We start from the raw sequence: 17817 nt of genomic DNA, 5'->3' as shown, positions 1-17817 counted from the left end.
AATTTACCAAAAAGATAAATTTTGAAACTTGTATGAAAATAGGTAAATCATGTTTGAAAAAATGATTTTAAAGTGAAAAAATAATGTTTTCAAATACGATTTTGTCTTAGATGGGTTTTTTAATATTGAAGTTATGCTTTCAAATACTCTCTTTATCATTTTTAAATACTTAGTAAAATTATATTTAAATACATAACTTTAAAATTATTTATTTAATTTGATTATTTTGTTAGATTCTCTCTATGAGCACAAATCTAGCATGACCAATATTTAGAGTAAACGCTTACTTAAAAATAATTAAATAGAAATTAATTTTAAAAATAAATAATAAATAATAATTATATTTATTAAATTATATATTATTTTAATTTTTTTAAAAGAAATATTAGTATTTAAATTAATTTTTATTATTAAAAATAATTTATAAATTATTATTTAATTAACTATGAAGATTTTAACTACAAACTAAAAATATTTGGTAACTGACTATTTTTCAATGATAGAAACTAATTTATATACAATTAATTCTAAAATAATATTAATTTAATTAATATAGTAACTAATTATTTTTTATTTTAAAATTTATTTTTTATTTAATGATTTTATTAGAATGAATAAATTAAAACTCCGTTAATTATGTTTCGATTACCATGTATATACTTAGAACAAAATTTATGTGTTTTCTCATGTGTATTATTCGTATTTATTAAAATAACTATAAATTTATATTAATAATATAAATATATAAATAATAACATTATTTATTCAAATTTTAATATTAAATATAATTATATATAAATGATAAAAATAAAAAATAAGTTATACATACTTTCTCACACATTTGTTTATGCTAGTATTATTTAATGTTGTTTTTAATATTTTTAAAACACAAACTATAATTCATTTTTATTTTTGTATTTAAATAATAAATATCATATTAAGAAATTAATTTTAATGCAAACAAAAATATCAAATTATTTTTCTCAACATAGATCATATAAAAATTGATAGATTAACAAATAAGAAAACAACTTCTACTGTAATTTTCCCTGCGTGTAATCTGAGCCGCTGATTTCATCTCCAAAATTATAAAAGCACGTGTCCTCAGTGTATAAGTGAATTGCCATCATCACAAGCTTATCAACCGTCGATCTTCTTGGCGGAGCCAAATACATTCTGGGTGGGTTCCATGCGATGCCCTAATTTAATTTTCCTTGTTCCTATAAATTGAAACCCTTTTTCCCAACACCATGTCGTTCTGCCACACGAACTTGTTTATCTGCTCCATAGCCGCTCCTTTTGCGGTAAATAACCTACATTTTGTAGTTTCACTTCTGGAGTATGGAGATTATGCAGATCTGATACTATTTTCTTATTGTTGAGGATAGTGTCTGATTTCAACCATCTATTCTACTGTGTGCATATGTTGTATTGGGACTCTTTTTTTTTCTTTTCATTAATTTTGTATATTTTGACGTGATTTGAATGTTAGCGAATTTGTGATTTTGTGTGGTTCTATTTCCTATGATCTTCACTGCACTGGTACTAAGGCTCTGTGATTGCTTAATATCACGAGTTGCCTATTTTTAATGTGCAACAATGAATTTTGGGTACCGCTTTGCAGAACTAACTTCACATGTTTGGACTGCCTGTATCACCCATACATATGCAACATAGGTGGATTGAAGTTAGACCAAATATGTTCTGTACTGCTTTTACTATTTTATTTGTTCAGTGCCTGTGTTGCATGGTCCCAATTGAATCATTGGGGGTTCTTCTTGAACCTTTTTGTTTGTAAATTGATTGTTTTTTTCTTAACCATTACTGGGAAACAAATTGTTCTGTTTTAAAGTTTAATAGAAATTTGGGCTTTAGCTTATGGTTGTGTTTCTCTGCTTTCTTTACTCGAAGGGTTTTTCAGTTGAATGGACATGAAATCCACAAGATGGGTGGCTTAGCATGTGTTTAATGTCAATTTTACTCTCCTACGAATCCTAATCTGAAGGTGCATAAAAAACATTGGGAATTTTGAGATTCTGTTTTAGCAGTTTGAGTGATTATGTGTTTCATTGCCTCAAGTTCCCTTACACATTTGCTATGTAATCTATCCATCACAGCATAACTTTTTCAATCCAACTTAGTTGCATTTGTTTTAACATATTTCTTCAATTTGTATTGCACTTCCACGAGGCTGTGACAATTACATCATTGGATGTCTAATCTAAATGTGCAGATGTTATTATTGGGTCTGTGAACACTGAACCTTTCTGATAAAAAGAAACATTAACAAGATTTTATAGAAACAGTTCGGTTCAGTTAACATTTTTACGAAGTGGTTTAATCTACCAAATTATGAGTGTTAAGGAATTTGGAAAATGGAATTCGCTTGAAAAAATTGAATCAAGCTACTTTATAAAGAGATTCAGTTTAAATAGTATAATTCAAAAAGAGTTGCGAGAAGATTGTGAAGCCTACAAACATTTATGAACCGAGTCTGTGGAGCTGAGAAGATTTTGAATAAAAAGGCTCAACATTCGAAGGAATGGACTTCTGGAGTTTATATTTTACACTTCCTGTAGTCCATTCTGGAATAAGAAGGTGGTGCAAGAAATTAATGGAAATGCTGGAAGAAATATTATCAAACTTACCAGAAGAAGGACAATCTCTCTCTAAAAGAAATTGAAATGAAAAAAAATACATTTTAGAAAAAGAAATTCGGAACAGGTATTTTGTGTTACAAGAGATGAAATTCTAGAGTAAAATTGAAAAATCAATTTTTCATTATGCAAAAGTAATTCTGTAATACAAAAAATATATTTTGAAAACAAAATTTAACCGAAAAAAAAGATTCTGAAATCTGAAAAGTATTCTGAAAATGAATTTCAAAATATCAAACCTATAATACATTTTTACTTGCATTCCTTATTCCTATTTAAAAACTAGACATTTTGATATTTTTGCGTCAGTGATAGGGTGCAGAAAGTAATTTCATAGAAGAAGCCCGTGTCAACATAGGCCCAATTTAATCTCAGCAAGCCTCGTTTACTCATTTAGAGAAGAAACCCATCTTACAACGTAGGCCAAAGCCCATCTCACATTATTGAAAGTTTGTTTGGTTTCAATTAAGATAAGAATAAAAAAATTTAAATTAATTTTGAGAAACCACGAACTTGAAATAAAATTTTGGCAAGACAATAAATATATATATATATATATATATATATATATATTTACTTTAAAAATATTTAGAGTATAAAGTTTGAGAAAACCATGACTCCTTTTGACTCCTTAAAATATTCGTTATTATTACCATTGAATATTTTGACTACTATGATAATATTACTATATATATTTTATTTAATTATTGATACTAGTAAAATAATAATTTATTTATCAAGTTAAGAAGTGTGCAAGTATTCATTTATGTGACTTGTGAAAAAAATGTTAAACAGAAGTGAAAAAGTTGGTAATGTTACTCATGAGTTGATGAAGACGTTTTTAACTAAGACAAATAATGGATCCCAATTTAAAATTTGTTTTCTTCTGGAGCAGTTCAAATCAAAATTAAGTTATCATAAAAAATCTAAATGAAGTAAAACAATTGAAGCGTGATATTGTGGTTTTCACCTTGATATAGCAGATGACAGCCAAGCAAATGAAGAGAGAGGAACCCTAATAAATGCAATGAATGAAATTTTTTGCATAGTTAGATTGCGACATAAAACCAACACCAATAAAGTGCATACTAAATACTTCTATTATTGGATATTTGTTGTATACAATTTGAAGCAAAGGAAATTACCAAGGAGTCAAAGTCATTCAACCACACTAATCTATCTTCCATTATCATCAAACATATATATCCTCAACCAGCAATTAAACAAACGTAAAATCAAGTCAAATATCCCAAAACAATTTAATAATATGAACATTTAATGATGCAGGGAAGCGACACACACACTTAATTTTCTATGTGAAAGCATTCACAACAAACACAACCATACTGTTGGAAACTATAACATTTCCCTGTGTTTATGTTCCCTTCTAATGCCAACACTCAAGAAAATCAAATAGCCCTTCGTTTGATGGATGCAGCAATATTCAAACACTTCCAACACAACAATGGACCCTCCTTCTAGTTCTTCTGGTGTTGAAATTTTGTATTAAGTTCTCTCTATGTAAATTTTGAACCACCCCACATTTTGATATCAGAAAGATGGTTCAAAAATTTAACACATGTTTTGATCAAATTCAACTGAGGATTTATTTACCTTCCCATTTCAATGCAACTCGATCAGAACATGGGTGAATCCGAAGGTGAAGAACAGTTCATCAAATTAAGAATGTTGTTCCAATAGATCTTGTTATCTTCGTATAACTCGTTTCCGTTACCGTTAACACCATCACTACTATTACCATGACAGTTATTATTAGAGTCGCCACCACCCTCCGACGACAAACTCCGGTGATCGGAGTTAGAATTGAGCAAAAGGTTGGTGAATCCCTCTTCAGAAACATGTCCTTGTCCATGTGCATGTGCAGTGGTAGTGCTAGACCCCCACGTGGTTGCCATGGTCACTGTCATCTCATGCAGACTAGACGTGAAAGGCATTGAATTCTCCATGCCATCTTTGTATTCATGAAAACCTTTGTTCCACTCTCGCTCTCCTTCTTCCTTCACCATCCCTCTCTCCGAAGAACCAACAAACTCAATCACGCTAGTCATAATTGGTGGCGCATTGTTCTCAGACAAGGTAGAAGTGGGGGACTCAAGGTCACTCATCCTAGTTGCAACCGTGTTAGTACTGCTACCATAAGCATGATCAAGAAAACGTGTTGAGGAGGGTAATACTGGAGCTGAAGAAGATGATGATGAAGCACAAGTGCCAATTAGAGAATGGTGCAGGGAGGGTGATGATGAATGTGAGGTACGTAGTTTTGATTCTCTCACCAATCTTGCTTCTGCTTCGAGTCTGGCACTCTCCCACTGAGCCATGTGGCTTAGGTTGGAAGCACTCTTGGAATGGCCCTCGGTGGAGAGAATGGCATCGTTCTTGGGCTTGTGAGTCACCGGATCAATTCCCATTTTGTCTAACCTTTTCTTCAGATGCGTGTTCCAGTAGTTTTTTATCTCATTATCTGTTCTCTTTGGCAAATGTGTTGCTATCGCCGACCACCTGAGACACACAACAAAACATAATACTAATATGTCATACAAATAAATGAAAGCCCTACAATAATCCATAAACTACTACTTAATATAATCATGATACATACATATATCGAACATATATTTTTAATCAGTGGAAACATTCTATTGGATATTTTGTTCTTTTCTATACCTCTAGAAATTTAAAAACAAAAAATAATTAGTTGTTATAGAAAATAAATCAGATACAGAGATTAAAAAAACTATTAACTTTTAAATTAATTTCTATTATTGATAAATAGTCTCTAAATTGGTGTCTAATTATCTATCAAAGTTTTAATTATTAATTATTTAGATTCTAAATTTGGTAAAAAAAACATTATATACCAATTTAGAAACCATTTATCAATAATATAAATTAATTTAGAAATCAATAATTTTTTTAGTATCTAAAATAGTTTTCAATTTAGTTACTATAACAATTAATTATTATTTTTCTATAAAATTGGATTTTATTCAATGATGCAAAAACGAAAATGTAGAAGGAGAAGCATGTGAGGAAGCCAAACATAAATAGAGAAATAGATACATGGAGAGGCTATATATAGTGAAATAGGAGAAGATTGTGTGCTCTAGAGGATCTAGGTATAAATGAGCACCAGGTTTCCATGGATAGTTTCTGTGAATATATAATAAATTCATTAAAAAAAACTATACTAAAATCATTTTAATATTTTATTTTAGTTGTTTTTTTTGTTACAAAGGAATACAAAATACTTGCAGTTTCTGTTTAATTAATATTATATAATTATATATGTAAAATGCGACATTGAGATAAGGTGTGTGGCATGTTGAATTTAGAAATGGCATTTCATGGATCATTGATTTAGCTTGATGAGGAAGAAAATCCTTTTGTTGCGTTTAAGGACCATCTTGAATAAATTATTGGGTGTCAGGGTATGAACATGACAGAGGGCACAATTAAAGTTACTTGTGTTGCAAATGTGGGATAGGATATGTTGTTAGGGAAATTGAGATACCCTCACATTTAAGACATTCTGCACAACAAGGAGGAGTTGGAAAAGCAAAGAAATTATAGCTCCTACTTGAAAAATGGTTGAAACACATACTAAGTTTTTATCATGGAAGATAGAAGAACTCAAACAATAGTATCAAATTCCACTGATTTTCAAAAATTAAAATATCTGTGAGGAGTGGCCACAGATATCACTGTTTCTCCTCACCAATTTTCATAAATCCAGTACTCATAGAAGAATTATACAACTAAAATAGTGAAAATCATCAATGAAAACCCCAGTAAAACATCCAGCAAAAACACCTGAAGACTTGTCACATGTTGAAGAATTATTATAGCCTACATACATGTAAAATACTGAGAAATTGGAAATTTTAGGGGTTATGATGATACTGCTATTGAGAATCTCTCTACTCTCTTTCTCTTTCAGAAGGCTATTGGCTAAGAAAACAACTACAAAACCCCATAGCAAGTCTCAGATATAGAAAAAAGTTTTTATAGAGATACAAAACCTGTTCCCTAAGAGTGCATGGAGTTGAATGATGGTTTGCTCTTCTTGCATACTGAACTTTCCCCTCTTAATATCAGGCCTTAGATAATTAGTCCATCTCAATCTGCAGCTCTTGCCACACCTCTCAAGTCCTGAACACAGTATCCATATCCCAATACAGTGAACCACTCTTCAAACTTTTTATTCTAATTCATATATACACACACACATCAACATATATACAAGATTACCAGCTTTTGCTGGCAAAGCACGCCAGCTTCCATGACCATGTTCTTCAATATATGCCAAGAGCTTCTGATCTTCCTCTGGCGTCCATGGTCCTTTCTTCAGACCCACCTTGTCACAGCATGGTGATCGTCCCATTTTTTTACAACAGTTTTTGATAGAGAAGAAGAAGACTAAGGAAAAGAGTGTGTGTGTGTGTGTGTGTGTGAGAGAGAGAGAGAGAGAGAGAGAGGGAGAGAGAAGGATAACGAATTGGAGTTGTAAAAGAGATAATGGAGAAAGAAGAAAGGTCAGCGGCATAAATATATGAGATAAGAAACTAAGTTGATGATGACGCAGAGTGTGCATGTATATTGTGATGACGACGATAATGCCCTTCACATTACCTACAATTGAATGCTGTAGGATGCATCATTTGTGAGTCTTTATGGAGTGAGTAATGAAAATTGAGTGGTTCCGTTGTCTTTTCATAGTGTATGGGGTAGAATTTTAAACCTATTGACAGCTTTGAGCTACTGAGTTATTGCCACACCACTTTTCTTTTAGAGACACGTTACTCAGAATTTATGGCGTTGCTAAGGACGAGTTTTAATTATTTACACGGGTGGAGACTTTGCATTTGTGGACCTTCTTCACAATTTTCATCCATCACTTCTTTGTCAATTCATTTTTCTCAAATCTTTCTTCTGTTGCTGTGAAACGTTTGAGGATGAAGCCTTTCATGGGGACCAACGCCAAAATGCACTAATAACACCATACATCTCATCTATATCATATCAGCTTATGTAAGTTTTTAAGAACTTCTTCAATTATTATCATCTAACTGCTTTATAGTTAATCCTGTCATATGCTTTTGTTTAATATATTTTTTCTTCTAACAATAAATTCATTAAAAAATAGATAAGATATTATCACATACTACAAGAAAATCATCCAATAAAAACTAATTTTAGAGACAAAAATAACTAGTTGTTATATTGACAAAATTATATACTGTTTTGAAAAATAAAAAAATTATTGGTATCTAAATTAATTGTTATTATTGATAAATAATTTCTAAATTGGTATCTAATTAGATATCAAGGTTTTAGATACCAAGAATCTAAATAATTGGTTCTTAAAACTTAGGTAACTAATTAGATATCAACTTAGAAACTGTTTTTTTTTATATAAAAATGTTTTCATGTCAAGCGTTCATTATGCAACTTGACATCTCAGTTAGGCTGACATCTCAAGTAACAACAATAATCTGTTATCACATCAAAAAAATATTATTAAAAAAAATACAAAAATATGAGGGACTAAACCACTAAACCAAAACTCATATGTTAACAAAAATGATACATAGTTTTTTTTTTTTTATCAGCAAAATGATACATAGTTAGACTATACTTATTCATAAATAATTCTAAGAACATATAGATGTAAACCTATTATACCAATGAAATGATTCTCTATGAATAAATCATAAATTAGTTAACTTATCAACATACACATTCCTTTTACGAAAAATTTGAGTAACTTTAAACCTAATTTTTTCAAAATAATTAAAACAAGTATTTCATCGATTACGAATCATTCACAAAACATTAGTCTTAGCACTAAACACAGCATAAACAAGACAAAAGTACATCCAAGACAGATATTAATTATTAATATAAATTAATTTAAATATAAATAAATTTTTTAATTTTTAAACTAGTATCTAATTTAATAATTTTCTAGCGGTAAGATAAGATAATAACAACTTTCACTTATATATGTATTTTTGGGATCCCGAAAAAAGATTACTACTAACATAATTAATGTACCACATATTTAGAATTACCTTACTTTTTTTAATGTGTGTACACAGAAAACTACAATTATTCGTTTCTCTAGAAAGAATGTATATGAAGGTTGACGTGACTCAGTTCCAAGTATACACAGATATTTCTGTCTTACAAGATAAGGATAATTGTTGGCTACCTGTATATGATGTTATATAAAGGCAACAGATGACATTTTTAATTTATAAACACATTTTTTTTAATATTTTTCTCCCTATATTTTCTTCATTACATTCATTATTTTGACTTGTTTTTTATCTCTTGGGTCCAAAAGGTGTATATCCAATTTAGAATGTCATAACATTTTTTCCGAAGGTTAATAATTAGCGTGATCATATATACAGCACAAGAAAGCTAATTAATTTAATAAGCAAATGTTAAAAGATGAGCACCCAAACTTGTCTTTAATGGAGTCATGTTTTGTTAACATCAATTCTCTTTTTGGAAATTTGAAACAAAATTAAAGTTGATTAAAAAATTGTCGACTTGTCTGTTCCAAGATGCTAGATCAATGGAGTCATGAAAGCGATCATTTCTGCCAGCGACACCAGGTTGACTACAACCTAATCAGAGATCAAAGAATGGTTCCTTTCAGTTCTGGTTTTTAGTTTTCCTATTACTTTAATCAGAAATTTTAGGACAAAATGGTGAGGTAATGCTGTGTCTCAATATGCTAATTATAACAACAATATATTCTTTATTTTTCCTAATTCAAAAGTAGAAACATATAATTTATATAAGTAATTGGATATTAACAGTATTGGATTTCTTGTAGAAAGTTTAATAAGTTATGAACATATATATAGTCATATAAAAGATCATACCAAAAAATTAATCAACTTATATAAAATATTATACTTGCAAGTTAATAAACTCATAAAAAAATATGATATTTAATTTTCTTATTTTTATATAAGTTAATTTTTAACATTTAATTATAAAAAAATTATATTTAACTGTCTAACTTAATCTTAAAAATACATGTAATATTCTTATTTGTAGTGGTTCCCACGTAAAAATTCCATTGCTAATTATATGTATTAAGAAGACTTTGTAGGGGAAAATTAAAACCTAGTTCAGTAATTTCTACATTTTAGTTCAGTAGTATCTGACTATATGCAGAAGATATTCTTAATGCACACCAGAAAACTTCAGTTATAATGACAAACATTCTTATTGTCCTTAGGGATGAGGTATTTACCTATTTACTTTTATCTAGGACTAAACGTTTTTTTTTGGAATATACGTTTTTATTAATCCAAACATTCGTTTTCCTTGCGTTTTATTTGCTAATTAACATAAAAAAATGAGTTATGTAATTACACTACAACTCTATATTCATTGTTATTATTTGATGAAAGGGTACATTGTAATTGCAATTGATATTTATGATAAAATATAGGCATATAAGTAAAATAGTTGTAAAATTATTGGGAATGACATTGATTATGACATAGATTGATGTGGAAAATGTTTTCGAAAATGTTTGCATGCTTCCTTTGTAATTGACCATGCAGAAGGCATATAACATCAGTTCTTGATATAATCAATGTTATATGTAAGAATTTTCACATATGTACAATTTAAATCCCTTTAGTTCTACATTAACAATATCTATATTTAGTTATATAAACAAATGTAGAAAACAATTCTAACTAGTAAGGAAAAATAAATTTAAAAAGAAAAGGAAGGAAAGTTAATAGATTGCAAAAATGATAGAAAAAAGCTTTTTCAACGGAAATTTTTAGTGAGAACGTAATTGATATATACAAGAAAGTGTATTTATAACTTAATCTTGTAAGTATTGAATAGTGTTAAAATTTTATAAAATTGATATATTTCATCAATTGAATAAAAAGTTAATTTAATAGTTAGATCAACGACATGTATTTATGTACAAATAAATATTGCTGAATTTTTTTATCAGGATATATTTTCAAAATAGTTTGATCATATATATATATATATATATATTTCATATTTTACAAAACATTAGAGACCAAAATTTGACTATTTAAATTTTTAATAACTAAAGTATTCTATTTGTCATTGAAAATTGAAAATAATTTAATAATTAGTATAGCATTATATATAATAATAATAATAAATAATTTAATTTTTTAATAATGTATACTATTTATTTTTATATGTGGATTGGAGCATCCATCGAATGTTTTTTTATTTAATGAATTCTTAATATATATATATATATATATATATATATATATATATATGAAGTTATATACTTTTCATCCATCTCATAAATATCTTTCTTAGCTTTCATGATCCCAACCTTTATTTTTAATTTTCAAACCTATAAATCTTATAACATTAAAAAACTAAAGGAAGAATTCAAAAGTTAGACGTGAAAGAATAAGTGATAAATAAATGATAACTTAAAAATAATGCAGCTTTAATTTTTAAAAATAATTAAGAAAATAAATATTAATAGGTTTAAACTTAAAATTGTATGAACATGAAAAATACTAAGAACTTGTTTGAAATAATTTTATAAAATTATTACATGACAACTTTAGTAACAAGCTAGTTTAAGTATTATACATTATGTAATATATATAGTATCCATGTATCAAAAGAAATAGAAGAAGACATAAAACTAATATTGTAAAATAATTTTCTATTATTATTCGATTACAAATTACCGTGTTAAGTATATTAATAATATTTTATAATCAGATAAATTATGCATAATGGTTTTTGTAGCCAAGAAGTGAGAACTAGATTACACTTACTTTGCTAGATAACCATTAAACTCCAAAAGAAAACATTGAATGGGTGAGTGAAGAATGGATTAATAGAAAATTAATTGAGATAAATGGTACATCACATGATGGTATTGAATGCACACGATGGTGTATTATTATTTTTAGGTCTTTGCAATTACTAATTGAAGATCTCATGTTGCTAAAAAGTGGAGGCATACACCTTTTCATAATCTCTTTTGTTATTGCATTAATTTATGTTCATTAATTTTCCAATATCATATAAAAATGGTCCCAATCCTAAAGTATCTTTTTATTAAATGACCAACGTTTGATACATAGCACAAGGATTGTAGCTCGAGATCCCGTACAAGCTATGCTATACAATTATTTATTATTATTATTTTTATAGTACTTTTAAAGAATTACCTCAAAAAAATAAATGCATTTAATTTATTAAAAATATAGAGCATTTACTTTTTTTAATCTAATGAGTCAAATTATGTTAATATTTTTAAAGTTATTGTTATGTATGAGAATTTCTATTGGTATTATTGACACGCGATTAAATTGAATGATGATGAACTCGGTCAATTAAATAAGTGGGAAGAGTTTGAATCCGATGAACTTAGTGTAAAAAATAATTACCTATAAATATTAAAAGATCGAAAATAATACCTACAATAATATATTTATAATTTTTTTTTTACAATTTATATAATGAACACTACAATAAAATCATTAAATAGAAACCAATTTTAGAAAAAAAATAATAATTAGTTACTATAGTGACTAAATTATATACCAATTTAAATGCTAAAAATATTTTTGATTTTTAAATTGGTTTCTATTATTGATAAATAGTTTCTAAATTGGTATCTAATTAGCTACTAAAGTTTTAACTACCCATTATTTAAATTCTAAATTTGATTTAAGGTTTAGGGTTTAGAATTCATGATTTAGAATTTAAAGTTTGTGATTTAGGATTTAGGGTTTAGGATTTAGTCGAAACATGTCAATTCGAATATGAAACTATATATTTATAAAAAATTCTCTTAAAATTTAAATAATGTAACTAGAATAAATATTAGGGCATGAAGATGAAGCCTTTTGTTGAAATGAATTCATCAAAGTGATTGTCATATCATTAGGAGGAAAAAGCACATGACCTAGCTAAACCAAATTGGCATCACAAGAGCCATGTTTGTTCTTAGAAGTGTTGAACCGAAAAAAGGGGTACCATTGAGGTTCATTGAAGAACTTTCCCAATGAACAATTGAAGAGGGAGGGGTTTTCGGTAATTTGGGAGGTGTAGGGGCAATTTAGGGGAGTGGGACTTTAGGGTTGGGGTAGGGCTAATTGAATGATGTGGTGGTGAAAAGACCAAAAAGGGGCCCCGTGATGAAAAAAAAGGGGCTAAAATAGAAAACTTAAATGAGGGTTTGTGGTGTGTGAGGAAAGGTTTGAAGGACCCAAGTCCTACATTGGCCATATAAGGGACAATGGGGACACACCCTTAAATTTTCCTTCATCACTGCCAGCTCTAGCATTGTGATATGGTCCAGTCTACTTTTAATGATCCTATTAAATGATCACTGCCCATGCATGACACATGTCAATATCATATCACTCCTATGTGTTAAATATCTAACAAATACAATATCTAAATCATATTTATTCATATATCTTAATTATTACAACATATCAAAGTTTAAACCTAACATCAACATTCATTTATGTAATACAATATTTAATCAATTCATTGTAAAAACTATTATGTGGTTGCTGCATTCAACTTCTGTACATAATATTTGTTGTAAAAGTATAAGCTTAAATATCATTCAAAAAAATTAATTTCATTTTTATACATTTATTATTATTAATGACTCATTTTAGTGTTTTTTTTTCTATCTGTTAATGGAAAAAGTTAGACTTTTCAAGAGAAATTATAAATTTTGCTGCGATTGAAGGAAAATAATAATAAATGTTGGATATATGGACAGATAAATAGATACATATATGAAAATTCAATTTATCTAAAGTTTAACATATGTAGATATACATGTAAGAAAAAATATATAAATATTAAGATGATATCTCACGCTTAAATTTATTAATTTTATATTTTATAAAAGGCTATGAAATAAACTATGTATATACAACTTACTTGTAGGGGAAGTTAATCCATCTCCATTAACAAATATTGTATCATATATATTTTAAATAATTGTATCCCTAAAATATATATATATATATCATCTTATTATAAAATGTGCTAATTTAGAAGTAAGAAATATTTTTTAAATACTAATGGTAAAAAAATAGTTGTTTCTCTTTATATGGGAATTGGAAATGGGGATAGAATAAAGTATTTCCTATGAATAAAATCTCTTATAGAAAAAAAAAATTCTTTTTGTCCTTCATATCTGTTCTGCCTTTATATCACGTTGATGATAGATTCATTAATATTATTTCTATTCATATAAATTTAAAATATTTAAGTGATACTAAGTCAATTTGAACCTTATTTTTATTTTTTTCTAAATTAAAAACTGGCCTTTGTAATATGTCAAATTTAAGACATTCGTGTCACACTGGCTCAAATTTAGTCGGATTAAATAAACTTATAATCTTCATTATACTATTTTGATTAAAAATGTCAAATATGTTTTTAGTGTTTATAAGTACACTTTTTAGTTTATTCATTTAAGTTTTTCTTTTTTAGTTTTTTTTTTTGAGTTTTTAGTTTGTAACTTTTAAGAATTGTGGAATATAATCTATATTTTTAAAATAAGATATAATGTATATTATGACTTAATAAATGTAGACATTCCACGATACATATCATGCTATTTAAATAAATAATTACTTACATAAAATGTGTCTAAATACTTACACCATATATATATATATAAGTCAAAATACGGCTAATGATATAAATTTCTAATATAATATTTTTAGTACAATATTGTAACCATATTATTATTATTACTAATATTAGATAATATAAATATTTTATCATTTTAAATTTTTAAAATATATTATTTAGATGAAACACCATCCAATAATTTTCAATTGATACAAAAATAGCTAAAAAAAATTACTAAAAAATTCTTCAATTTCGCTTTTACTTTAAAAATATTTTTGACCTAAATTGTAGTGTATTACTCCAAATAATAAGACAAGGAGATAATATATTTATTATTTTTTTATGCATTATATTTTTTCATTTATTTTATATAATTTGTAACTGTAGTGATTTATACGGTTATTTTTAACTCAATTTTGTTTAGTTATTTTATAATATTTATATCTATAATTACTGAGTAAGATGTTTTTAAATTTATTTTACTAATTATTTCTTGGCATTTGGTTGAAGATAGCATTCCATTAGACGTTTATTTTTATATTATTTATTTAAGTATCTCCATTTCTTTATTTAATAATATAGCCTTTTAAAATAAACTGAAACTAGTCATGGTATATATATATATTAAAAAAATAGGCATTCGACATTTATTGTAATCAATAATGTACTATGATAGTATTTTTTTAATATATCCATATAAAAAAATTGAACTAATTGGTAGTTGAAGGTATGAACTTGATAATTTAAATGAATAAATATCAATAAAGATAAATTAATCTTGATTTTTTAAAATATGATAACACTCATTCATACGACTATACAAATAAATAAAGTCCTTCCATGGAGAAAAAGAAAAAAATTGTGATTTGTAATTTGTTTATATACCTATTATATACACACATACATATTTATATAGATTCTGTTAATTATTTAATTTATTTACATGAGGTTTATTCCTCTTTTTGTTTATTATCCCTTGTCGAAATAAATAAATTAAAATGTAAAATTAAATAGATAAACATACCTAATTATCAAAATTCCTTTACCACAAAGGACTATTGTTCCGGGAACCAAATGTGATGACAAATTTGACAACATTGCATAAGAGTGTCTTCTTTTAATATTCTACTTGGAACAAGATGCACCAATTACATAAGAGAGATAAATGATGATGTTAAATTAAATAAAAATTAATTTTAAAAGTAAAAAATAATTAATAACTATATTAACTAAATTACATACTAAAAATATTATTTATATACATTTTTATTATTAATAAAATTTATAAACTTATTTGTAGATTAATATCTAATTAGGATAAAGTAATTGATCGCTAAAATCTTAGTACCGAATTATATATTAATCTAAAAATTAGTTTATAAATTTTATTAATAATAAAATTACTTTATATACAAATATTTTTTTTTATTTTTAAAATAATATTTAATTTAGTGACTAATTTTTTTATCTTTAAAATTGATTTTTTTTAGTGTTAAGTCAAAAATAAATTTATTCGATCTAAAATATTTTAAAACTAAATCGTTGTAAATCTCTTTAAATTTTTGTTTTTTTTATTTTTTACTTTTCTTCTGGAAGTTTTGAAATTCTATAGGATTAATAAGATGAGAAAGATAGTATCTTAAGTGGTTCAACTTCTAATTTGTGTTTTGGTGATTTGAATGTTTTCATAGGTTACTAAAATTTATAGGTATATTTTCAACTTCCTTCATACTCTAAGATTTTGCTTTTGGTTGAAGAACAAATAATTTTCTAGTAAAAGAAGCTATTTTGATATGCGAGATTAATTGATTTTTATAATATTTATAGTTATAAGTTATAGAGGATTTGTTTGTAATACCCTTCACTAGTAGTTTTTATTTTGAATATAATATTGAGTTTTGAATAATTAAATTATCAATAAATAAATATACGAGGATGTGATGATAACATTTTAGTTAAAAACACAATTGAACGTTTGTAAATGTAAACTTAAATAAGTTTGACATCCTTTATCGTAATGGAGAAACGTTTTTGTTAAAGAAAACGTATTTTCATTGAGTATAGATATGTTTCCATTATACAAAGAAAACAATAAAATATAATTTTGAAAGAAAAAAAACACATGAAACTAAATATGAGATAAAAATATAAAAAAAAAGTTGAAATAGAATAGCCCACTCAATTTGGGCCTCATTATCCAATTTTATTTCTCCTCTATCATATTTAAGTTACGGCTTTTGCTTCCTGCACCTAATAAATTTACTTTCTGCACCCATAAAATTTAAAATTTCAGAATTGCCTTTGATTATGGAATTATAAATTCTTAAAAAATAAAATTTTAAAAAATAAATTAGGAATAAATTTTTCTCGTTCTGAAGATGAAATTTTATATTAGAATTGAAAAATCAAAATCTATTCCAGAAAGGTAAATCGGAAATACAAATAATACTTTTTGAAAAAAAAGATAACAGTAAACAAAATTCAAAAACATATTCTTAAAAGGCTATTTCAGAATGCCCAATGAAAAAAATATTATGGAAACTAAGATTTAAAAATATATTATGAATATCAAATCCGACATACATTTTGACATATGCATTCTATCCCTATTTAAAAACTAAAAAGGATATTGTAGTCATTTCGCGTTAATGATAGGTGCAAGTTGAAATTTTTTGCGTTCAGGAAGCAAAAGCATTAAGTTACCCATTTCTTACTTAGAAGCCCATGTATATTTTAGCGAAAGTGTAGGTTAAAGCCTTTGCAAACTGAAACCCTTATTTTTATTTAAATATATTCTTTATACTTACTTTTGGGACACACTAAATGCCAAGGCCAATAAAGTAAAAAGTCTATGTTTTTTTGTCATAAATAAATATTAATTTAATGCTTAAATCATACAAAATAATGGTAAAGATCACATGTGTGTAATTTACACATTTATAAATTTACAATCAACCAATAATTATTCACTTATATTTTGAATTTGTTTTTTGTTTTCAAATTTTTACAAGAAAATAAAAAACATAATTTTTATGTCAAATATTTTTTTTTATAAAAATATAGAAAATGCATTTTCCAATGTTTCTTATATAAATATTTAAAAAATAAAAAATAAAATTGTGATATTTTTTAATTTAGAAAATGAAAATAAGAAAAAGGAAAAATGAAACGTATGAAAGTCCCTTCAGAGTTATAATGTCTTGGAAAATTTGATGATGGTCATGTGTACATTAAACATGTAATGTTTTAATCTTAATATCAAATGTATTTTTGCTTACTAAATGAAACCACTAGAATTAAAAAATAAAAATCATTGCTAAGCTTCGAATATTATGGACGTTGAAATGAACTGTTCCTGAAGTTCAATTATTGTGATTAATAATCTATTGCAAATAAGAATAAATTCTTGGAGAAGTGCCTGTTACAAACAAAAACTTGTACTACCTTAGGAAAATAAAATAAATAGGACATTAAC

The 17817-nt window shown here is 26.5% G+C and overlaps 1 protein-coding gene and 1 long non-coding RNA gene across 2 annotated transcripts; one reads left to right on the top strand and one right to left on the bottom strand.

Moving 5' to 3' along the window:
* Window positions 1–1227: 1227 nt before the first annotated feature.
* LOC137824344 (uncharacterized) lies at window positions 1228–2249 on the top strand. The gene is made up of 2 exons (XR_011083243.2): window positions 1228–1304; window positions 1912–2249. It is a non-coding gene; the product is annotated as an uncharacterized LOC137824344 (long non-coding RNA).
* A 1569-nt stretch (window positions 2250–3818) lies between these two features.
* On the bottom strand, window positions 3819–7207 carry LOC137826255 (transcription factor MYB16). Its single transcript, XM_068632150.2, has 3 exons — window positions 6927–7207; window positions 6698–6827; window positions 3819–5177 (listed from the first exon to the last, which is right to left on the bottom strand). Exons 1-3 carry the CDS (start codon window positions 7057–7059, stop codon window positions 4295–4297), a joined length of 1146 nt encoding a protein of 381 aa, XP_068488251.2. The 5' UTR covers window positions 7060–7207; the 3' UTR covers window positions 3819–4294.
* Between the last annotated feature and the right edge of the window lie 10610 nt (window positions 7208–17817).

This window comes from Phaseolus vulgaris, chromosome 8 (assembly GCF_051622355.1).
Source record: "Phaseolus vulgaris cultivar YP4 chromosome 8, ASM5162235v1, whole genome shotgun sequence".
NCBI classification, from domain to species: Eukaryota; Viridiplantae; Streptophyta; class Magnoliopsida; order Fabales; family Fabaceae; genus Phaseolus; species Phaseolus vulgaris.
The sequence above is the reverse complement of the archived record's forward strand: the minus strand, read 5'-3'. Positions and strand labels throughout refer to the sequence as shown.